Source organism: Odocoileus virginianus, chromosome 7 (assembly GCF_023699985.2).
Source record: "Odocoileus virginianus isolate 20LAN1187 ecotype Illinois chromosome 7, Ovbor_1.2, whole genome shotgun sequence".
Taxonomy (NCBI): Eukaryota; Metazoa; Chordata; class Mammalia; order Artiodactyla; family Cervidae; genus Odocoileus; species Odocoileus virginianus.
In genome coordinates, this window is record NC_069680.1 from 63,166,748 (window position 1) to 63,191,097 (window position 24,350).

The 24,350-nt window shown below is 41.1% G+C and overlaps 2 protein-coding genes across 27 annotated transcripts in view; both read right to left on the minus strand.

Annotated features, from left to right (window-relative positions):
• PPP3CB (protein phosphatase 3 catalytic subunit beta) overlaps positions 1-15,421 on the minus strand; it is a 49,326-nt gene extending 33,905 nt beyond the window's left edge. For 4 of the 8 annotated variants that reach the window (XM_020895175.2, XM_020895167.2, XM_020895142.2 and 1 more), the window contains exon 1: positions 15,210-15,419. In XM_020895175.2, coding sequence (XP_020750834.1) covers positions 15,210-15,294 — 85 coding nt within the window. In that variant the 5' untranslated portion in view covers positions 15,295-15,419. Of the gene's footprint in view, positions 1-10,880; positions 10,964-15,209 lie in introns of those variants that run through there. The other 4 variants (XM_020895156.2, XM_020895148.2, XM_020895161.2 and 1 more) reach the window with 3 other exon arrangements.
• A 2,037-nt stretch (positions 15,422-17,458) lies between these two features.
• Positions 17,459-24,350, minus strand: part of USP54 (ubiquitin specific peptidase 54) — a 117,569-nt gene continuing 110,677 nt past the window's right edge. For 16 of the 19 annotated variants that reach the window (XM_020895249.2, XM_020895223.2, XM_070470822.1 and 13 more), the window contains 3 exons: positions 23,872-24,012; positions 20,446-20,632; positions 17,459-18,758 (listed from right to left, as the gene is read on the minus strand). In XM_020895249.2, coding sequence (XP_020750908.2) covers positions 18,199-18,758; positions 20,446-20,632; positions 23,872-24,012 — 888 coding nt within the window. In that variant the 3' untranslated portion in view covers positions 17,459-18,198. Of the gene's footprint in view, positions 18,759-20,445; positions 20,633-23,871; positions 24,075-24,350 lie in introns of those variants that run through there. The other 3 variants (XM_070470831.1, XM_070470834.1, XM_070470832.1) reach the window with 3 other exon arrangements.

The following is a 24,350-nucleotide window of genomic DNA, read 5'->3' on the forward strand; positions in this document are numbered from 1 at the left end:
ATGCAGTGTAGCCTGCCAGGTTCCTCTGTCCAAGGGGATTCTCCAGACAAGCATACTGGAGTGGGCTGCCATGCTTCCTCCAACGGATCTTCTCAGCCCAGGTACTGAATCTAGGTCTCCTGCACTGCAGGCAGATTCTTTACAGTCTGAGCTACCAGGGAAGCCCATGAATACTGGAGAGAGTAGCCTATCCCTTCTCCAGGGGAACTTTCCGACCCAGAAATTGAATCAGGGTCTCCTGCATTGCAGGAGGATTCTTTATCAGCTGAGCTACCAGGGAAGCCCAGAAATTTCTAGGAATATAGATTAAAACAGCCAAACATTTACTCATAGATTTAAATTAATTTAGATGCATATATATATTTAAAATAATATTAATAAATGATAATGTTTAAATACTGCTTTTTCTCTTACTTTCATTTTTCACATAACAGTTTCATTCAAAAATCTTTATACACATTTTTTACATCAGTGCATTCCTTACCACTGGATTCATTTTTTGTCATCTAAAACACTTTTATAAGCAAATCATCCTCACTTCCATTTAAGTTGTTTAAGATACAGTACTTTTTAAATACATATTCAATGCATTGCTGCAAATTAATCCTAAAACACAATTTCCATTTGTCTAACTACTGAAATAGTTGGCCTTTTTACTCCTGTAGCATATATTTATGATTTCCACAAGTATTTGCCAACTGTATTGTTTTAAATTCAAATCTGTTAAGTGGAATAGAGAACATGAAAGTCCATTTTCAATGGCATCTACCTTAAGGTCATGTACCTAGGAAAAGTTATTATATATCTGTTAAAATTTTTTATTCTTTTTTAACTGGATCCAACAAACAAACTCTTTATACATTCAAAATCAAGACAGGGAGGTGGGAGGTAGAGAGGGAGGTGGGAGGGGGGATCGGGATGGGGAACACATGTAAATCCATGGCTGATTCATGTCAATGTATGACAAAAACCACTACAATACTGTAAAGTAATTAGCCTCCAACTAATAAAAATAAATGGAAAAAAAAATCAGCTTGGGTTGAAACAGTTTTAGGCTTTTTACCAAAGAGTATTTTGTTTTTCAAAAAAAATAAAGAAATTTATAGTAAGAATGTAGTCTATGTATAGACCCAAATGTATTTCTCTCTTTTCTGAAGTAAATTTTTAAAGAAAAAACTCGCTTTGTGTATGGGCATATAGTACACAGTATCTTCCTGACCATCATTGTGATTATCAATTATTATACAGAAGATTGGAAAAGTATAGGATGAACCGCTTCTTCACAGTTCAACTTAAAGTAACTAAAAACAGGGGACTGGGTCAGAATTTTATCAATTACCTAAGAAAGAATAATAAATAATATTCTCATAGCAGAAAAATAATTTATGAAGAGCTCAGTTCTTAGAAGTGAAATAAGAACTAAAGCAGAGGAATATAAACCATTTCTAAAAGACTTTGAAATCATCAATCCCTCTAGCTTTTACCCTTTTTTGATAGTAAAACAAAACTTGCTTCCCCCCCACTTCTTTAGAACACATTTATTCCCATTATTTTTTACTGCATCTAGAACAAGGCATTAAAGTACATTTTGCTTTCCCAAACAGGGCTTCCCTGGTGACTCAAATGGTAAAGAATCCACCTGCAATGCGGGAGACCTGGATCCCTGGGTTGCGAAGATCCCCTGGAGGACGGCATGGCAACCCACTCCAGTTATTTCTTGCCTGGAGAGTCCCCATGGATAGAGGAGCCTGATGGGCTACAGTCCATGGGGCCGCCCAAATATAGCTATGTCAGATTCTAAAAAAATAAAAACCTTTATTAATGTATGTTTTCCTTCAACCAAAGATTAAACAGACTATTATACTATATGCTATCGGAGAAGGCAATGGCAACCCACTCCAGCATTTTCGCCTGGAAAATCCCATGAACAGAGGAGCCTCGTGGGCTGCAGTCCATGGGGTCTCTAGGAGTAGGACACGACTGAGCGGCTTCACTTTCACTTTTCACTTTCATGCACTGGAGAAGGAAATGGCAGCCCACTCCAGTGTTCTTGCCTGGAGAATCCCAGGGACGAAGGAGCCTGGTGGGCTGCCGTCCATGGGGTCACACAGTGTCGGACACGACTGAAGCGACTTAGCAGGAGCAGCAGCATACTATATGCTATAATCAAATTTGCCACTAGCAGTAAATCAACGTTTAAAAATGACAGAAATTAACAATTACCAAATAAATCAAAAGTTACTTTTGGGACATTATGAAAATGAAAAGTTTAAATATCTCTTAAATAAAAATTTCTGAGATCAAACTGCGATATTTTTCTCATCAGGCCAAGAGAATTTTTCCTCTACTCAGGAAAAGAGATACTGTTTAAGAAGCTGCATTCCAGATTATGCATAACATAATGCCTAATAATCAACAACATAATTCCACTAATAGATGAACTTTGTTCAAAATACAGAACTTCCTAAAAACCTATGTGGGAGACCTTCCCCTACATCAGCCAGTCACCTGTGGTACTGCATGTTTTCATGCACACTGTGATGCCCCACTGCAAATCACACTGAGGTACTGCTCCTCTTAACCAAGAGTCAGAATGTCTTATTCATTTGGGGGAAGAAAGTATACACTGCCCCCAGACCTATGGTTTCCATTTCTTTTTCAATTCAAGGCATACTTTTAAATTTCAACAACAACTGCAATACGTTTTAAGGAATGGGCAGGTAGAGAGGTGAAGAAATGTCACCATAGATAAAAGCAGATGAAAACTAACCACAACACTGAAACGGGAGAGTAGAAAGTTTTGGAAAAATGTTTTAATATATCAGTAAATAAGAAAATAAGAGGCAAAAAGGCACTGTGCTCTTTGGCAGGTGGAAAAAAGAGCCATAGCAGGTGATCTAACTAAGCAAAAGAAAACTGACCAAATAGAATTTGGCCTAATAGGAAATTAATTACTGACACTGCTGGTCAATAGAGGGTTGAATTTGTTATTAATTGAGAAATTAATATTCTCAACTGCTACCATTCTGCAACTCCTAAGGTACTTTTATTAAAGCATTTCCATCTAATTTTGGGTTTTTTAAACTGGTTTTTTACATTTCTAATTCATCTTCAGCCAACTATTCCTGTTTTCCAACTCTTCTAAGTTTTTTTTTTTTTCAACTCTTCTAAGTTTTAAGATAGGGAAAAACCAGCACATAAATGTACGTACATACGATGTGAATGGTTAATAAACAGAGGAGCTTTTCCCTGTTGCCCAACCCTAAGCAAAGACTGCGAACTATCAGCCCGGTGAGGCCTCCAACACTATGTGGGGCACAGCCTGTGCCACCTGAAAACTCTACTCCAAAGTAGCATTCAGATGTCTGTGCTTTTCATCACTGCCATTACTCACAACTGTCCAAAATAAGTTCCTCTTTATTTTTGTCTCTATTTCTTTTATTCACACCATGAGTAAGAACAAACTTCGGGAGATAGTGAAGGACAGGGAAGCCTGGCATGCTGCTGTTCATGGGCTTGCAGAGAGTCAGACAGGACTCAGGGACTGAACAAGAACATCCCTAGGCTGTTCTCCTCCCTCCCAATCGTCTTCATTGCAGCCTCCAGAATTCCCACCACTCTGAGCAGAAAAGGCTATATAGTCTTTTAGCTCTCCATTACCACATCTAGCATCATCACTCCTGTGAAAAGGAAAATGCTGTCTCCTTTGAGGTTCATGTGTTCTGGCTAGTTTATTCTTGTCCTAGCCATCTACTACACTTCTGGTCAACTCTCACATCAAACTCAGGTTCCTAGTTCAAAAGCCTTCTCCTCTCTAAGCACCATCATCATCAATGTCCCTGAGGATGACCTATGTAAACCCAAGAAATGAGAGGTTCTGAGCTCCACTCCACTTAAGCTTTCCCAGCCTTGCCCATAATTTCTGCTCTACCTCTGAAATTCTGAATTCCAATCTCTTACTCCATGACCAAAATCTCTTAATGTTTTCAGACTCACTCCCTTTTCTCTATTTATTCTCCAATTATATCAAGAACCTGGACACCTCTCCTAATCAACCACTTCTGGAAACCTTTGCTTCCTGTAATTTTGAAGCTATTCCATCAACCACCCACTTTTTTTTTTTTTTCATTTATTTTTATTAGTTGGAGGCTAATTACTTTACAACATTGCAGTGGTTTTTGTCATACATTGAAATGAATTAGCCATGGATTTACATGTATTCCCCATCCCGGTCCCCCCTCCCACCTCCCTCTCCACCCGATCCCTCTGGGTCTTCCCAGTGCACCAGGCCCGAGCACTTGTCTCATGCATCCAACCTGGGCTGGTGACCTGTTTCACCCTAGATCATATACATGTTTCAATGCTGTTCTCTTGAAACATCCCACCCTCGCCTTCTCCCACAGAGTCCACAAGTCTGTTCTATACATCTGAGTCTCTTTTTCTGTTCTGCATATAGGGTTATCGTTACCATCTTTCTCAATTCCATATATATTTGTTAGTATACTGTATTGGTCTTTATCTTTCTGGCTTACTTCACTCTCTATAATGGGCTCCAGTTTCATCCATCTCATTAGAACTGATTCAAATGAATTCTTCTTAATGGCTGAGTAATATTCCATGGTGTATATGTACCACAGCTTCCTCATCCATTCGTCTGCTGATGGGCATCTAGGTTGCTTCCATGTCCTGGCTATTATAAACAGTGCTGCGATGAACATTGGGGTGCACGTGTCTCTTTCAGATCTGGTTTCCTCAGTGTGTATGCCCAGAAGTGGGATTGCTGGGTCATATGGCAGTTCTATTTCCAGTTTTTTAAGAAATCTCCACACTGTTCTCCATAGTGGCTGTACTAGTTTGCATTCCCACCAACAGTGTAAGAGGGTTCCCTTTTCTCCACACCCTCTCCAGCATTTATTGCTTGTAGACTTTCGGATAGCAGCCATCTGACTGGCATGTAATGGTACCTCATTGTGGTTTTGATTTGCATTTCTCTGATAATGAGTGATGTTGAGCATCTTTTCATGTGTTTTTTAGCCATCTGTATGTCTTCCTTGGAGAAATGTCTGTTTAGTTCTTTGGCCCATTTTTTGATTGGGTCATTTATTTTTCTGGAGTTGAGCTGGAGGAGTTGCTTGTATATTTTTGAGATTAATCCTTTGTCTGTTGCTTTGTTTGCTATTATTTTCTCCCAATCTGAGGGCTGTCTTTTCACCTTGCTTATAGTTTCCTTTGTTGTGCAAAAGCTTTTAAGTTTCATTAGGTCCCATCTGTTTATTTTTGCTTTTGTTTCTAATATTCTGGGATGTGGGTCATAGAGGATCCTGCTGTGATTTATGTCAGAGAGTGTTTTGCCTATGTTCTCCTCTAGGAGTTTGATAGTTTCTGGTCTTACATTTAGATCTTTAATCCATTTTGAGTTTATTTTTGTGTATGGTGTTAGAAAGTGTTCTAGTTTCATTCTTTTACAGGTGGTTGACCAGTTTTCCCAGCACCACTTGTTAAAGAGGTTGTCTTTTTTCCATTGTATATCCTTGCCTCCTTTGTCAAAGATAAGGTGACCATAGGTTCGTGGATTTATCTCTGGGCTTTCTATTCTGTTCCATTGATCTATATTTCTGTCTTTGTGCCAGTACCATACTGTCTTGATGACTGTGGCTTTGTAGTATAGTCTGAAGTCAGGCAGGTTGATTCCTCCAGTTCCATTCTTCTTTCTCAACGTTACTTTGGCTATTTGAGGTTTTTTGTATTTCCATACAAATTGTGAAATTATTTGTTCTAGTTCTGTGAAAAATACCATTGGTAGTTTGACAGGGATTGCATTGAATCTATAGATTGCTTTGGGCAGTATAGCCATTTTGACAATATTGATTCTTCCAATCCATGAACACGGTATATTTCTCCATCTGTTTGTGTCCTCTTTGATTTCTTTCATCACAACCACCCACTTTTTAAACAACATCCTGAGTTGTTTTGTTCTTTTGTACTTTTACTTATAAAACTCCAATTCTTGGGTGAACTAGTTTCTAAAGTTGGACATTAAGTAAAAAATCATCAAAACAGTTCAGTGCTTATACAAATTAATGGTCTCCAACACTGCTGGTCACTGGTACTTGCCAGCAATCCAATTAAACATCCTTGTCTGTGCTCTCTCCCATTCTCCTCAGTGGAGATTTCAAATGGTCACCTCCTCCTTGAAACCTAAACTTAATTTCTCTCTTACTCAGTAATCAACTTTGCATCTTTTTCAGAGAAAATTGAGACCTTCAGACCAAATGTCATTTTTCTGCTCCTCTCCATCTACACTTATACCAGTATCCATCTTTACATTTCTTCCTATCTCAAGGAAGAAGATTCCTCCCACCCAATACTAAACATTCTACTGTGCTTTGAATCCCACCCCACCCCCAACATCTTCACTTCAGTCACTCTTCCCACCCACCCATGCCCCTATTCTGTTTTTTCTGCCTCCAACTCTCCATAGGTCTTCCCTTTGAGCAGATAAACATACAGCCAGCCCTCCAAAATGACAGGTTGGCATGTGAGAATTCAACCAACCATAGACAGAAAATACTTTAAAAATAAAAATATTTTTAAAATAAAATTCCAAAAAGAGAATATTGAATTTGCCTCTCTAGGAACTATTTACATAGCATTTACATTGTACTAGGTATTATAAGTAATTTAGAGATGATTTAAAGTAAATGAGAGGATACAGATAGGCTATATCCAAATATTACACCATTTTATATAAGGGATTTGAGCATCCACTGATTTTGAAAGAGGGAGGGGTATCCTGGAATCAAATCCCCATAGATACCAAGGGAAGATTGTACCCAATTCTCTATGATCTTAAAAACAACCCCAACAAGTAATTTTTCCTTACTCCTCATCCCTGTTTCTGCCATATATATCCCATATTTACATCTAAGCTTCCTGAAAGAGTAATCTACAGTGGATACCTTCATTTTTTCACTTTTTGTCTTCTTTCCTCAACCCACATTTATCTGGCTTCTGCTCTATTCCTTCACCTTATAACTCTCTCTCTTGGGTTCTTGAAATCACTCACCTGGTTTTTCTCTTAATTATCTGGTCATACCTGATTAGCCTATCTCATGAACTTCTAGTCCTTTTCCTAATCCTATGACAGTGTGGCTGAGAATTCTGTCCTTGGCCCTCATATTATACTCCTCTCATTTGGAACCATGGCTTCAACCAAAATCTATATTTTGTGGACTCCCAAATAGATTACTCAGTCCAGACTGTGCCACTAAACTCCAAATCCCTATTAAACTATTAAATATCTCCACTTGGATGTTCCATAAGTATCTTAAACTTAATACAGCCAAAACTTAATGCAGGAACTTTCCCTCCGAACTATCACCAATATAGTTATTTATCTGGAAATTATCTTAGAAGTCTTTTTTTTCCTCACCCTAACACAGCCAATAAATAGGTCCTAGATAATTCTCTGGTCTAGTTTCATCACCTTGGTTCTAAGACACTGAATAAGGACTTTTTTTTTCCCTAAAATTACAAAAATCTTTTCAATTTTTCCCAGGTTTCACAATAACTCAGAATACTCTTTTTAAAATTCAGATCTCAACATCCACCTGTTGCAAGACTGGATGCATCACATAAAATCCAAATTCTGTACTTTAACACGTCATACAAAATCCCTTCTAATCTGACCCTTGCCTACATTTCCAACCCTCATCTTTTGCCACTAACTCATATTCCAGACACATCCTATACTCCAGATATTATTTTCATTTTTAAAACTACATCACTCAAAAAAACCTCTATACATTGCATTCCCTATTATTTATGGGTACACTATTTCCACATTTTGTCTAATTTCTCTTTGTCCTTAAATTTCATATCAGTGTTCCAATTCTTGAAAACTTTTCCTGTTCTTTGGCTAGGTTAATGGTGGCCCCTCCTTTGCGGTTTTAGAGCAAAGCATATGATACACACCTACAGCGTGGTGCCTATCAGCTGTACTGTAACTACCTGGTTTCCCCCCTCAAGCTTATGAGCTCCTTGAAAGGGAGCAGGCTGTCTTTCATTGATATATACCTAGTGATTAGAAGATAGGCACTAATGAACATTTACTGAATTAATGAAACATTAGTTACAGCTTCTAAATTACTTATCTTTACACTAATTTATATGGCAATGATAATATATTTCTAGTGCTTTGTTTACAGTTTACAAAATGCTTTCATATACATAATCCTATGATTCTCAGAGACATCCTGTGAGCTTGGTAGGGCAATTTTATCTCAACTTCACAGAGAGGATAACAGGTTCAGACAAGTTAATGGCTCTCTTGGGGTGTTTCAACTAGTAAGGGGTAGAGCCATGATTGAAACTGAGGTCTTCAGAATGCTACTGCAGGACCACTTGTCTTATACCAACCCGGCGACAATGCTCTTCTGACTAACAGAGTCATCACAAGTCTCCTGCATCAGGAAAAATGGCCACCCAGCTGCCAGGGGTAGAAGCATGCATTAGCCACATGCTTTAAGGAAAGGTTCAATAAATCCTACTGCACTGTCTTCAAATTTTCTAGGTATCCCTTGAATTCCTTTTAATTTGCGGTGGTTCTTTGAACACAATACCCTTCCCTCAAAAATTAGTTTGTCCTTCCTGGCTTATTTTTGTTATGAAATCATCATTCTCTGTCACTCAGATTTAAAATTTTGATGTCACTCTTCTCTTTCTGGACTCTAAGTTCTATTTTAAATTTTCTCTCTTTTTTTTTTTTACATCTCCATTGCTGCAATGCTAGTTCAAGTTCTTATCACTTTGCGTACCAGAAAAATCTAAGCTCTACTTTTCCTCCCCCTTATTGTACAAAGCACAGCTAAATAAATCTACTCAAAATACTGGGGTGGTTTCCATCCTAACTGTTTAGTCCAAAAAGGACTAATGAATAAAGGAGACGAAAGTCTGAAACTTATTTTTCAAAGTCCTTCTTAACCATCCCCAGTCTCTTACCTATCACTCCAATCTCTGCCTCTAACTACAACTGCTCAATTTAAACAATCACTAAAGCAAAATCAGAAGTTTGCTCTTCTACCTGTTTCATTCCCACACCCAGTCATTGCTCCTGTATATCTACTTTCTAATATTACTAAGGATTTGTGCCATATTTGGTTTTTCTCTTTCTTATAATTCATCCATGCCATAGTCATTCTACACTTGGACTACTCCATTAACCTTCTGACACCCTGATTTTAGTCTCTTCCATTTTAATCAATAATCACTTATCAACAATATCATGTTACCTTTCAAAAACCAAAACATTGGGTCATCCCTCTACTTTAAAACTTTCAATAATGCGTCAGGCCAGGCACTATGGTACAAATTTTCATGAATTGTCTCTGTTAATCCTTCAGAAATCCCATAACTTTATTAACTGTATTTTGCAGATAAGAAAATTGAGGACTGGGGATACGCAGTATCTTGTCCTGAGTGAAATGATTAAGGCAGAACTGCTGCTGCTGCTGCTAAGCTGCTTCAGTCGTGTCCGACTCTGTGCGACCCCATAGACGGCAGCCCACCAGGCTCCCCCGTCCCCGGGATTCTCCAGGCAAGAACACTGGAGTGGGTTGCCATTTCCTTCTCCAATGCATGAAAGTGAAAAGTGAAAGTGAAGTTGCTCAGTCCTGTCTGACTCTTTGAGACCCCATGGATTGCAGCCTACCAGGCTCCTCCATTCATGGGATTTTCCAGGCGAGAGTACTTGAGTGGGTTGCCATTGCCTTCTCCAAGGCAGAAGTAGGCAGTCTTAATTCAAACCCAGGCAGTCTTAATTATCCAGAGGCTATACTCCCTAAGTTTCAGGTCCTCATCTTGGTGTGCAAAAAAACTTTTTCAACTTCATCTGCTACTCCTTGCCAAGGAACTTTACCCAAAACTGCCACACACTCCATGCTTTTTTCAAACTCCATGCCTTTCTACTGCTGTTTTCTCTACTAGAAAATATTCTCTCTCTCTCAGCCCCACCTTAATATCTGAAGAAATTCTACTCATCCTTTAAGGCTCCCCTCAGTACATAATCCTTTCAGTGAAGTTTTCTCTCCAAGTAAGAATCAATTCCCTCTATACAGCTCCAACAGCACTTTGTACCCAATACATTACATTAATTTATTTGCAATAGTGTCTCCTCCACTAGACTGCCTCCAAGAAAAATCTATCTTACTTAATATGTCTAATTCAATTCTGTATCCCTAACACCCATATTCAATAAATGATGTACAAATAAATGGTCCCAATCTTCTGCTTATTTGAATCCTGCTGTTGCTGCTGCTAAGTCACTTCAGTCGTGTCCAACTCTGTGCGACCCCACAGACGGCAGCCCACCAGGCTCCCCCATCCCTGGGATTCTCCAGGCAAGAACACTGGAGTGGGTTGCCATTTCCTTCTCCAATGCAGGAAAGTGAAAAGTGAAAGTGAAGTCACTCAGTCGTGTCCAACTCTTAGCGACCCCATGGACTGCAGCCCACCAGCCTCCTCCATCCATGGGATTTTCCAAGCAAGAGTACTGGAGTGGGGTGCCACTGCCTTCTCCGGTTTGAATCCTACCCATCCTCAAAGCTCTTTCGTCCTATACGAACCCTTGCTAACAATCAAATCTAGACTCATCCCTATCTCCTTTGAACTCAACTTCCTGGGTCTGCCACTTAACTGGCAACTATTAATCACACAGTCTTATGACACAGATTATTAACTTTTCATGAGTACCTATTTCCCCAAGGACCAAGATTGTATTTTATCTTTTACACTGTTTCCCTACAATTTTTAGGTATATGGCAGGTATTAAATAAGTAGTTGCTATTTGGTTACTTTGAATTTCAAAAATAAATTTTACATACCATATAAGCATCTGCCTGCAATGTGGAGGACTCGGGTTCAATCCCTGGGTTGGGAAGATCCCCTGGAGAAGGAAATGGCAACCCACTCCAGTATTCTTGCCTGGAAAATTTCATGGACGGAGGAGCCTGGTGGGCTACACAGTCCATGGGGTTGCAAAGCGTTGGACATGACTGAGCGACTTCACTATTTCATCTCTATGTAAAAATAAACATTTTTATACTGAAATGAAAACATAGGATTGGCACTAAAACACATCTCATCTAATAAATCAAAATTCTTTCACCAAACTTTTCCTTATAACTCTTGCCAATTCATTCAACAGCACCGGAACCTGGAGCTTTTGCCTCACTACTGAGCAGCTATATTTCTTCCTTGGCATTTTCCTTCCAAGATGACTTGTTGCCAGAATGTTCTCTTTCCTTCTCACTGCTCTCTCTCATACACACACACACACACACACACACACACACGTGCGCGCGCACATATACACTATTCTCTGTTCCCTTGCTTTCTCTAGGACACATGGTACTGAAGATTTATTTTAGTATGCTCAACAGTTTGACTAGGGTAAAAAGGAAAAGAAAAATCATTTTCAAGAATTATCTCTATTAGATAGGTTAAGTCCATAAAACAGATTTTGTAAAAAAGAAAAAAAATTAAAATTCAAGTTCCTTTAAAATATAATGAACTAGGGCTTCCCTATGACTCAGTGGTAAAGAATCTGTCTCCCATTGCAGGAGACATTTGTTCGATCCCTCTTCTGAGAAGATCCCACATGCCACGGAGTAACTAAGCCCATGCACCACAACTGCTGAGCCTGTGCTCTAGAACCTGGGAGCCGCAACTGTTTAGCCCACGTGCCACAGCTGCTGAAGCCCACACGCCCTGTAGTCCATGCTCTGCAACAAGAAAAGCCACTACAAGGAGAAGCTCTTGCACTACAACTAGACAGTAGCCCCTGCTCTCTGCAACTAGAAGAAAGAAAACACACCAACAAAGACCCAGCACAGCCATAAATAGATAAATAAAATTATTTTTTAAAAAAAAGCAAACATAATGAACTAAAATCAGCACGCGCACACACACACAAAACACTTGAAGTAGCTATGTGACTCCAAGACCTATGTAGGTCATCTAAAAATCTGTAATGAAAATAAGCAATCCTATTAAAGCTAAGGTACTGGAAAACACGTTAGCCAAACAAACTCTGATTTTTAAGCAGGGCAGCAGGCAACAGAACCTAAATGAATCACAAGGCTGCCCATTAGATATATAACAGGTAAAAAACTTACAACACACACATTTTGGTTCAATCTGAAAGTCTGATAATTTAAGAGATAAGGATAATAAAACCTAGGGAATAAAACATGCTGAATGCAAAAGAAAGTGAGCAGTACTGTGGGTGCTAAATGAACACGCGCACAAAACACACAATGTGCTGTAAGCAATAAAGGTGAATTTTTGCATCAAGTGTAATAGATTAATTTCAAGGGAAAATTAGTTTTACAAATCTGGGACCTCATCTATACAGTAAAAAGTACATTTTAAAAGTATCTGAGGGAAAAAAGGAAGTACCTGGACATTTCAGGTCAAGTAAATTTCAGGGGGAGGAGGAAGAACAATATAAATAAATTCAGGGTTTTATGCTTTAATTACACACACCAATTTTGCTGATGTGGCAAAAAGGCACTAGGAAAAATTAACTGTTTTCCCTAGTTTGTTTCTATTTCCTTACTACAAGCTTACTAGCTTAGCTAAAGATAGAAAAATGCTTAACAGAAAATAGTTAAGAGGGCATACTATCTCACCTAAACCACTTGGGCTCCACCAACTTTCAAAAAGATGAATTTGACCAGAGCCAGATGCTGGAGCAGGCCCAGAACTGAACTGTCTTAATGAACCAGGAAACCTAATCATCCATAATCAGGGATATGGAATTACCACTAATAATTTCAGTGATAGATAATTTACACACGAATCACCTACCATATTCCAAGATCTCAAACTTCACATAGCGTGAAATTCAGGCATTTGATACTAAAGACAGAAGACCTATTCCCCTTCAAAACCTATGTGACCATAAAATACAGGCCTCTTGACTAGAAGTCTAAGCGTATAAAATCTGAGACAACAGGGGAAAGTTCCAGGGAGTAAAATGCTATTTATATTCAATGCCAATGATGGTCTCTATAACCTTACCACTATGAAATGGTGCAAAACTAGCACATACTAGACTTAAATCTAGATTTGTAACAAGTTAAACTTAAGTTGAATTAGCACCCGTGGTTATATAGCTTCAGCAAACTGAGGTTCTTTGTCATCAAATGCAACATTATACTACAATTACTTACTGAGGAAGGCAAGAAAGAAGCTTGAAAATGAAATATAAAAGATTTCTATTTCCCAGTAACTTCCAAGGAAGCCAGAAATTCCTGGAGCAGCACAAACCAGTCTATTGCACACTATCTCTAAAGCATGTGATCCATATCCGCCATTCCAACTAGCTAACAAATTCCATAAAGAAATGAAAGTTGTCTTGAAGAGCATACTACTAAGTACATGGAATTTTATATCCACGAGTTCTACTATGATTTTCTATATCAACAAACTCCCATTTACCTAAATCAAATTACTTTTATTTCATGTCAATAAACTGCAAATATGACTGTGTCTTGTATTCACAACCCACCCCTAAGGAATATGCCGTGTGTCTGGAATCTTATTTTTACTGTATTAAAGCAGTACAAGGGAAACATTACCATATAAATGACAAAAATCAAGGAGATTCACAGGCATAAGTATAGCATAAACTTACTGTTCAGAAATGTGACTTGTTGTCCCATCTAATAGTAGGTGAAAAGTGCCAGGGGAAATTAATAGACAGCACAGGTATACTGTCAGAAAATTAACAGGCAGCTCATGTCTCCTATTCCCAACCCAACAAAACTTCAAGATTTTACAATAGTATGAACTACCAATCTTTTTTCTCTTTTTTAAAAGACTTCTTGGGATAAGGATTCCATAAAAGCTTTCTTCAGTTGATGCCTGGCCCAAATATATACACTATTAAGTTTTTTTAAATTGTCTACATAAACATAGATACAAATTAGTATTATCATTAAAGGAGGCTAGAATTGATAAATTAAAATTTAAAAACCACAAAAGAAAAAGTTTTTCTTGTTTTTAAATATTTTAATGGAAACATGTCTAGTCAGATTTCCAAAACTGGGCTAACAGTGTTTAAACATTATGGGAGTATGTTTGAGAAGTTGAATGAAATAAACAAAAGAAGTATCTATCTTTCAAAAATAAATGTGATACAATAAAGAAAACTTTATTCTAAAATGATTTCAATTTATTGACCAAGCTACATGATAAAGAAAAATCATTTCAAATTATGTTCTTCACCTCCACAGCAGTGTTTGAAGTTGATGGGCTCTCCCAGAGAGCATGGGAATTTTAAGCAATTCTAAATTAGCCTTCAATTTCTCTATTTCAAATTAATGTGATGACCGGTTATAGTTAAACAATCATAAATTCTGCACCAGCGGAGAAATATTTAATTTTTTCTTCTAGGGGGAGTGTGTAGGCGTTTGCATGCACGGGAGAGCTAACCCCTCTTGCCCTCTGACCAGTGTTGCCTGTTCTAAGTAAATGCTTCTTCCTATCCCCGAAGCTCTTTTTTTTTCTTTTTTTACTGTCTTTTTTTCATCTCTTCTGCACTTAAACCCGGGGCCCCCAAATCCTGGCTTGTCCCTTCACCCTTGTCCAATCCCATACAGTTCCCCCAATTTCCGCGCGGGGTGACACCTGAGGGCCGAGTGCGAACCCCTGTGGCTGGCATTAACTAGGCGCGAATAGGGCGGACGGCTGTCACTGGGGAGCAGGCGTGGGCCAAAGGCGAGGTGATTTCTGACTGCTCATCGCCCAGCCCCGCGTGGCTGAAGGTCTCAGAGCCCCTCCGTTCGTCCCGGCAAGCCAGGCGCGCAGCTGTCGTGGTGCAGGAAGCTAATCGCGGCCTCAGGGCCGCTTTGACAGGCCGGGCAGGAAAAGAAAGAGGCTCACTGCGACTAGTAGCCTCACCCCTCCGGCTAGGAGACCTACAGAACGAAACCTCTGCCACGGCCCGCAGGCAAGCGAGAGACCTCGGGGCCGCCACCACCGACTCAGCCCAGCCCAGCAGGGGCCCGCCCAGGGGCCACTCCCCAAGTGAGGCAGCCAGTCACTCGCCCGCCCTTCCGGGCCCGCTCCGGAGGGGACGGTCTCCCGCCCGCCCTCACACAGCTATCTCATCAGGCCAGGCCCCCAGGGCTTCGTCCACCTCTCACCTTTGACGACGCGGTCAGCCCCGGGAGGGGGCGGCGGGGGCGGGGGTGGGGGCGGTGCAGCCCGGGCCGGCTCCGGGGCGGCCATGCTGGGCCCGGGGCTCGGCTAGGCGCTGGGCCGGGCGGGGCTGGGGGCGGGGGCGGCGGCTACCAGAGCCAAGCGGCGGCGCCGCCGGGGAACATGGCGGACCCTCTTTCCCTACAGAGGGGCTAAGACCGGCATGCACCGCGCTTGCGGGGGCGGGGGCGGAGCAGGCTCTAGGGACTTGAGCAAAATTACTGAAGCTAGGAGAGAAACAAGACCATGCCAAGGGATCAGCTTAAAATTCTGGGCAAGCAGAAATTAAAAAAAAGTGAGGAGAGATGATTGTCTGTAGCTAGTTCCTGCGGTGAACGAGTGCTAGAGAACATGACACCGGCTTTCATGGATCGCCTAGAAAGATGGGGAGACGTGACCAAACCTAAGAATCTCCCACAAATAGAGAAAAAAGAAGTATAACAATTTGACTATCAGATCCGGGTAACTGACATAAGAATTAGAGGAAGCATTGTAGGTTTCTAGAGCGAAGCAACGGTTCAGAATGGAGTTTGAGAGACAATCTGGCCCTTGTGTTTAGAGCCTGCAATTGTCAAGAGTCTGAAAGCACAAAGAATGCAGGTAGAGCCGACTAGGCTCTAAGGGTTAAGAATCAAAACAGGTAAGAGGAAAGAAGAGTTTTGTCACCGAGATGTTCATAGAGTCTACGAAATTCATCTGAAAAGGACACAGCCTCCCTCCTGATTCACTGAGAAAGGAGAGATTTCGAAGGCAATGGGGAATTGGAAATTAGTAAGAAATACCTCTACTGCAAGGAGATCCAACGAATCCATCCTAAAGGAGATCAGTCCTGGGTGTTCATTCTAAGGACTGATGTTGAAGCTGTAATTCCAATACTTTGGCCACCTGATGAAGAGCTGACTCATTGGAAAATACCCTGATGCTGGGAAAGATTGAGGGCAGGAGAAGGGGACGACAGAGAATGAGATGGTTGGATGGCATCATCCACTCGATGGACATGGGTTTGGGTGGACTCCGGGAGTTGCTGATGGACAGGGAGGCCTGGCATGCTGCGGTTCGTGGTGTCACAGAGTTGGACACGACTGAGCGACTGAACTAAACTGAAGAAATACCTCTACGGTAGAATGTGGGCCCAGGTTTTCTATGGAAACTTTAAAGATGTACCTTCATGGGGAAGGGAGTAGCGGGACAACAAATGATTGTTCAATCAATAATTATTAGAAGAAGAGTATGTGTTATGACACCAGGAGAGGTACTCGATCAGTAGCACGGATCAGAATATCCTAAGATCTATGTATATATATATATTTTTTTTTTTGCTGCACCTAGAGGTATGTCAGATCTCAGTTCCTCAACCAGAGATCAAACCGGTGCCCTATGCAGTGGAAGCGCGGAGTCTTAACCACAGGACTGTCAGGGAAGTTCCAGATCTATATTATCTTGATGGCACAGAATTCAAGTAGGATAGGGTGAGAAATGCCTGCCCATCTGCCTGCTCAATACTACATGGCTCAGAATCTGTTCATAATGGTGATAATTAGGCAAGCAATAGTCCAAACGACTCAAAGACCACCTTTCTACCTCTTGACTGGTCAATCTTAATGATCCTGAGAGCTGGAATAATCTAAAAGAAGAGAAATGCCCAGTGGGTAATGTTTGCTAAGGGAGCTCACATATTATTTTTTAGAGGGAGATGAATTTTCAAGTGAGGAAGGGGTGAAAATGGATCTTTCTGACATGGAAGTGCCATAATTCTGGAGGGAAGGGAAGGCGCAGCCACATGAAGAGAGCAAGGGAGGGACAAGAGGCACATGAGAAATGTGTAGGGGGGGGCACCAAGAGTCCCTAGGTCAGGAGTGAGTTTGTAAGAGGGGTCTGAATCCCAGAAAATCTCCCTGAGGAGGCAAGGAGAGTGTATGAAAGTGTTGAGTGCCTCTTGGCAGGAAAGGGATAGAAAATATACCAGCAGCAATAACAACAAGGAAAGTCACTCCATATTAGGACTCATTGACTCCTACCTTGAATACATACCCTTCAACCAGTCTTCAGCTCCTTGGGGCCTCACTTTCACTCAGTCAAAAGCCATATACTGAGCCCCAGGCCACTGGGAATTGGTATTTCTTGCTTCCCCAGCCCAATACAAAAGAGCAAGAAAATACAAAAGGAATCAAATAGACAATTAAATGACAAGGAATTAAATAGAACTATCTTATAGATTTATTAATGAAAAATACTTTACAAAAACAGTATGTTTGGCCCTAAAATAGTTCAGCTGACTCTGAGGGTTTACAGCGGCGACTGAGCAAGTGGCAGTAATGGCTGTGCTGCTGAGGACAGGAGGGTATGTTAGTGTGCCTGACTCCCATCTGTTCCGAAGAGTAAATGTTATGTTGGCAGCCCCACATTCTAGGCCTAAGGTTTGGCGGCTGAGGGAAGGCTGACAGGCTGGGCAGGTGGGCTAGCCTGAATGATGTGGTCAGGACCAAGACCACAGGGCTACATGTCCCTCCAAGGATGAGGGATGGAGAAGACAGAAGGTCAGATAATAGGGGTAGGTGGATAAAACAAAGCATAGAAGTTGGTAATATAACAGGGAACAGAATATGAGGGCTTAGAGTATTCAAGAATAAAATGGTGACCCTAAGATCCTAAGGAATGGCTAGTGTCCGGAGTAACATGGATTCATCTTTAAAGTGGATCAAATAAAACCCTACACAGCAGCTGCTTCCTTTTGCTAGGTGAATGGAAATTGGAGTTTCAAATATTCCCTCAAAGCCAGGTCTCCTTAGGGGTTCCTGGCACCCCTGGGAGAAACTGCCAACTCTGTGTTGAGATAAGACTTGCACAACCTTGGCAGGGATGCAGGGTACCAACTCTGCTGCAGTACAGCTTAACAGAGAAAGCTGTGGCTCCAGGAGAGGAAACGGGTGACCTTTACCACCTGCCCTGCTGCAGGGCTCTTCCCCTCATCTGTTCTCTGCCAGGGGCATCTGCTAGGACAAAAAGAAACTCCTCTCTCCCTGTCCTCCTGTGTCTAGATGGCAGGGCATAACTGCTTTGCCTCCAGTCATCATCTGGGGGCATATCTACTCTTCGAGGACCAGGGGCTCGAAACCCTGGAACAGGACCTGAATTCCAAGCTGACCTCATGCGTACACGAAGACTGCTTGATGATGGCGACACAGGGTGAACAACAGAAGGATGGGAGGGTGAATGGAAAAGATCCCCCCAGGACTGAGCATGAGGAACCTGAAGGCCCTGGTGTCTTTCTGGTAGTGTGGCAGTGTGGGTTAGCTGAGGCTTGCACCCTGGAGTAGTCAGGAATCTGGCCCCAATATGCTGGTTGGCCTCTGACCATGGTCCCCGGGAGGCATCTGGTCTGGAACGATGCGGGAGACTCCGGTAGTTCAAAGTCTTTCCTGTGTACTTGACCCCTTCGGAAGTTTCACCCCTGTCACACATAGCCAGAAACTGCTGGACATTCCTTGAAGTTCCTGGAGAGAGAAAAGAAACCCAAAGATTGAGCATCTTCAATAAAACTATTATCCTTCCCAGAGGACCATTCCTGGCTGTTCCTTCCAACTCCCTACCTCTTTAAGAACATACAAATAAGGGAAAGAAGGAACCTAGCTTTGCTTTTAATGTCATTTAAAAAAATTCTTAATATACATTAAAATCAAATCACTGCCAATCTGTGCAAATAAAATAGTCTCCTGGATGTTGCCATACTCCTATCTCACTGTGTTACAATCTGTCCTCCAAAAGACAGACAGACACAAACACACATACGTGAATGGCTCTCTGATATTCCAAACATATGTTCTCATTGTGATAATTTTACTCCTTAGAGCCACCACTCCAAAACATCACTCAGTTTTTCTTAACATGGTACTTTCACTCCAGTTGAACTGTGTCTGCTTACATTTGTGTTCATTCTCCAAGATTTCACTTTTGTTTGCACTACTCCCACATACATAATGTAGAATGCCTTTTCTATACATTGATTCCCCTTTACTTAAAAGAAGCAAAATAACTAATTTTCCAAACATCACTTCTAAACCGTACTTCTCATTTTTATTTTTTAAATTCCATCAATAGCTGTACTATACATACATACATACATATATATATATATATATATATATATATACCTGATTACTAAAACTTTGAGCTCTTTAAGAGCAGAGAACTGCCTTCTTTCTCCCATGTATTTACTGCAGTATTTGGTGCAGAACAAGTTGCAATAAATGCTGCCTTACTGATCAGATACTTCTAGTAACTCTCAAAGGATGCTAGTGACCTGGCAGCTCCACTGAGTAATAAGAAGTCTATTTATCCAGAATGCCTGCTTATCCAAAGCTCCCTAAAATTTGGACACAAATATCAACAGTACTACTCAGTTCTAAGAAGATCCTTTTCCCTGGGGATTTATACCCATAGACAGGTTTATCAACTTTGGCATTACTGATATTTGGGGCTAATAATTCTTTGTCTTAGGAGTAGGGTAGGGGTGTGCAAGGAAACTTCTCTGTGCATTGCTGGATGTTTAGCAGCATCCCTGGCCTTTCTACCCACTAGATGCCATGGGCACCTCCCCTTTCTCATTAAGAATCACTGCCTTAAACTGTAGATTTGGTCCATGAGGGGAGAAATGGAACAAATCTTGCTGTGGAAGGTCAAAGAAAGCCAGAAGGATGCTGCCCACCTTCCCCAGGATTGTCTGGGTCTCTATACATGGCATGGGTATTCTGTGCATAGGATCTTTCCAAGTCTGCCATTCACTACTCATCCTCCTAGACCATCCCTCAACTGAGACTTGGGATGAAAGGAGAGAAAAACAGCTGATAGAGATGGTATTTCCTGTTTTGGGGATCCTAAAGACTGGGTACTAATTCCCTGGGTCACTTAAAATCATATCCTATCACAACTGAAGCCGTTCATTTTCATGAGTAGTTAGATTCTGGGAGCTCTGGTCTAGACCCCACGTCGCCCAAGAAATGATTCAGTCATGATTCATCAAGATCAATGCTTGATCTTTAAAGCAATAATTCATTTCCCTTTACAACTCCACCTTGGGACCTTCCTTCCCCTTCCCCACCCCCCAACAGATGCACTGATTTGATTCTTCCATGTCCCTGGAAAAGTACTACCTTCCAGCACATTAGATTTGGGGAGAGTTACCTGAGGGTCTATGGGGCTCCCCTGCCATGCTGGGCATCAAGACATCTGGGGACAGGAACTGTGGTTGGGGTGGGTAGAGGTGGGGACCAAGGAGAAATACAGGAGGGTCATGGATGACAGGGAGGGAAGAGGAGCTGGAACAACGATGCCGGGTTTCCAAAGGCTTTCTCCTCACGCTTGATGAATCCTTACAATGAGACAAGACAAAAAAAAAACATAGAGATGAGGATTAACACACAGCAGGATATGGTTGGGTAAACACAGTGAGGGAAGCAGGGGGATATGGAAGGAACTAGAGTACAAACATTCCATAATCTAGAGATGGACCCAATTTACTCGACACTCTTCCCATCAGCCCCTCTAGGAAACACCCTGACTATGAAACATCCTCCACTATAACTTAAGACACCAAAGTACAGTTCTCTTCTCTTAATATGTCTTCCTCATAACCCTCACTTTCCCAATCCTAACATCAAGGTCTTTAGCAAAGTCCTTAATGCTACTATTAAAATTAGAGAATGAGATAGAAATTTAAAAATAGAGAAGAGGGAAATTCCCTGGCTATCCAGTGGTAAGGACTGCAAGTTTTCACTGCCAAGGTTCAATCCCTAGTCAGGGGACTAAGATCCCTCAAGTCGTGTGACGTAGTTAAAAAAAAATTACAGAAGCCTCTAAAAAAACTAATAAAAACTTAAAATAGAGAAGAAATAAGAAATTCAGAAAGACAAAAAGATTGAAAAATTCTACACTCTAAATATTGGGAACTAATATCTCCCTAAATGTACAGTCAGAAACTCTCTACTCCATCTCTCCTCTTACTGCTACCCTCCAGTCGCCAGTTTGGTGCTGCCTGTCAAGTCTGTACTCACTGTTGCTTATGACCTACTTTGTTCTTCATTTGTCATTCACTTATGTGGCAAAGTCTCAGAAACATGTCTTTTAATATATGAGACACTAATATGTCCAAAACTGAACCAACATTCTTCCCAACTCCTCCCTCTGGTACCGTATTTTCTTAAGTCACCTAGACTCAAAATATTGACACTGCCCTTGATTTTGCACTTTTAATCCACAATTCCATTAGTTGCCTATGCCATATACTATCATTTCTACCTACAGGTTTTATATTTAAATTTAACTAGACCACTGCAGCAGCCTCCAATGTAGTCTTCCTATCTCCAGCCCACTGCCTCCTATAGTGTGGCCTGCAAGTTCTATGTGGTATGGCAAAGCTGATCTTTCTCACTTTATCTCCTACCATTCCTGTGCCTTTTACACTCCAACCTTCTTAACGTTCTTGAAACATACGAAGCTTATTCCACCTTAGGGCCTTTACACTTTGTGTTTCTGTTACTGGGAATGCTCTTCCCATGGCTTACACCTTCGCATCACTGAGGTCTCTCATCAAATGTTACTTTCTTAGAGCTGATTTTCCTGACTACTCTATCAAAAACAGCCTTGAGAATAACCACTATTACCTCTTCACTCCTTAGCCTCTGGCTTTTATTCTTTATCACACATTGTCTGGGGTTTACTTGTTTAATGTCTTTATCTCCTACTAGCATACATTTCTTTTCACTCCAGTATCCCCATAAACTTTGAACAGCTCCTGGAGGACTATTATAGGCACTTAATAAATATTAAATAAAATAATTTATATGCCAGTGTATCTTATTTCTTTTTTGAGATTGTAAGATATTTTGTGTTGTTCATCCGTGTGTGCTCATAGCACCTAACCCAGCATGGCACGTGGTTGGCATTTACCAAATGGCCTGCGGACGAGGTGCCAGTCCTCTCTGCAGGTGACACAGTCGCCAAAAGAAAGACACCACTCTTCACTGGCTCCCCTTCCATCTCTCTAGTCTCTTACCAAGTCTCCTTTTGGGGTTCTTCAAAAGAAGAACCTTAAGTCTGATTCTCTTCAGAGATATGTCCTGGCTTTTTTCCTCTTTTTGCAATTCTCTTCCTCTTTTCAGTGGCTATGACTCTCAAATCTCAATTTCAATTTTATATGTTTCTGAATCAAAAGCCTACCAGATATCTATCTCCACTCAAGCTTAATACGTCCAAAATTGCACATATCTCTCCCCCCAAATATATTCCTGCTTCTCTTCCCTCAAATATTATCATTAGAGCCTTTTTTTTAACTCAGCTAATATCTGCTTCAGTCCCCTTTATCTGCTACATTCATTTTAATTCTCCAGGAAGACTTCCCTGATTCCTCAAGCCTGGTTTAGATGTCCCCTCTATTTTGCTTCCATAGCATTAAATCCTATCATATTTATATTGTAATTGTTTATATGTCTCCTCCAGTAGACTGTAAAGTCAAGAGAGCAGGGGCTGTATCTAGCTCACTCAACACCATTTTTCGGCACAATACCTAGAAGATAAGCTCAGAAAGCATTTGTTTAAAAGAATGAATCAATGAATAAATGAATGATACAGAAGTCAGGCCAAAAGGAAGCCAACTCTCCTAGGAAAATAACAACTTGCCATTAAAGGTATATGAGAACAAATGCTGGGCAGAAAAGACCACCTTTTCCAAACAGAGTGGCCAACTGTTCAGGGCTATTTATAAATTTATGACAATAAACTAGAAAAAATGACTACCTCGTGGGTAGTCACTGGGAAAAAAACTGGATCTGAAGAACTGGTGGAAGAGACTTAGTTTTCCTTTTTGTACTTTTCTATTTTTATACCTCATATTTAAGACCTGTTTTTTAAAATTTTTATCAAACTGACATGGTGAGCAAGCTTCAATGTACTACTGGTGCTTTGTATCCTGACCTATACTGTAATAAAATCTCAAGTTGCCTCAGGCAAGTGTATGAAATTCTCAAAAGGCACATTTTAGAAATACAACCACTGAAACTATTTGAGTTTGCTGATCTCTGCTGACTTGGATATCCCTGTCCCTTTCATCTATAGATTACTGCATTAATTCTATATGAAATGCCCCAAAGATAGGACTTTAAGTCATTTTCCTTTTGCTGCCAATGCATATGCTTCATTTCAGCTTGAAAGCCCACTGCACCCAACTCGGTCATTTTCTAGGCTGGGGAAGAACAGGCAAAACAATACTTCATCCCATCTCTTCTTTTTCCTTTGATTAGTGCAATGGATTCTGACACAATCAGCAGTCATGGCTCCTCAGAGACTCTTCTCGAGGCTTCTGGGACTCTTCTCATCCTGAGGAAGCCTACATTACACCTTCCAGAACTGCTACAGGGAAAGAACATTCTAGCCTAGGCTTCAAGTGAACGTGTAACCAAAAAAATAATGATTACATGTCCTCATTTTTGGTGAGTGCATGTGGCTTTCCCCAAATTACAACCTTCCATTTCTCCTGCCCCTTCACCCGCAGTATATTTTTGCCTAGCAAGAGAAAGAAGATGCTCTAAATAGACAGACTCTGATTCTACTTACAAAACTGTGGGAAGAGACTGGGACCTCCTCCCTCTCTGAGACAACGGTGCCACTGAGACTGCGTGAGATGCGCCGAAAGTTCTCCGCACCATACTGATCATCCTCCCCACACTCCCTGCTGGGGCCTCGGCAAGGTGCGGCCTTCAAACACACAGACACACAGGCAGACACGTAACATCAGACCTGCGGTTTTCCCACAGACTCTGTCCCGAGGGATATGGGAGAGAATAGGGTAAGTAAGACTCACTAGTAGAGATCCAAATTAGGTATATTTAAAAGGCAGTAGCCATGGGGTCACACAGAGTCGGACACGACTGACGTGACTTAGCAGCAGTAGCCATGTGGCAATCTCCTCTCACTCAAAAGAAGCCCAATCATAGATCTTGTTCTCTTCTAACAGCCCCACATTCCTATGCCCTGCCTTATCACCAACCCCACCACTCACATCTCTCCATAATTCTTTCCCAACACACCACCCC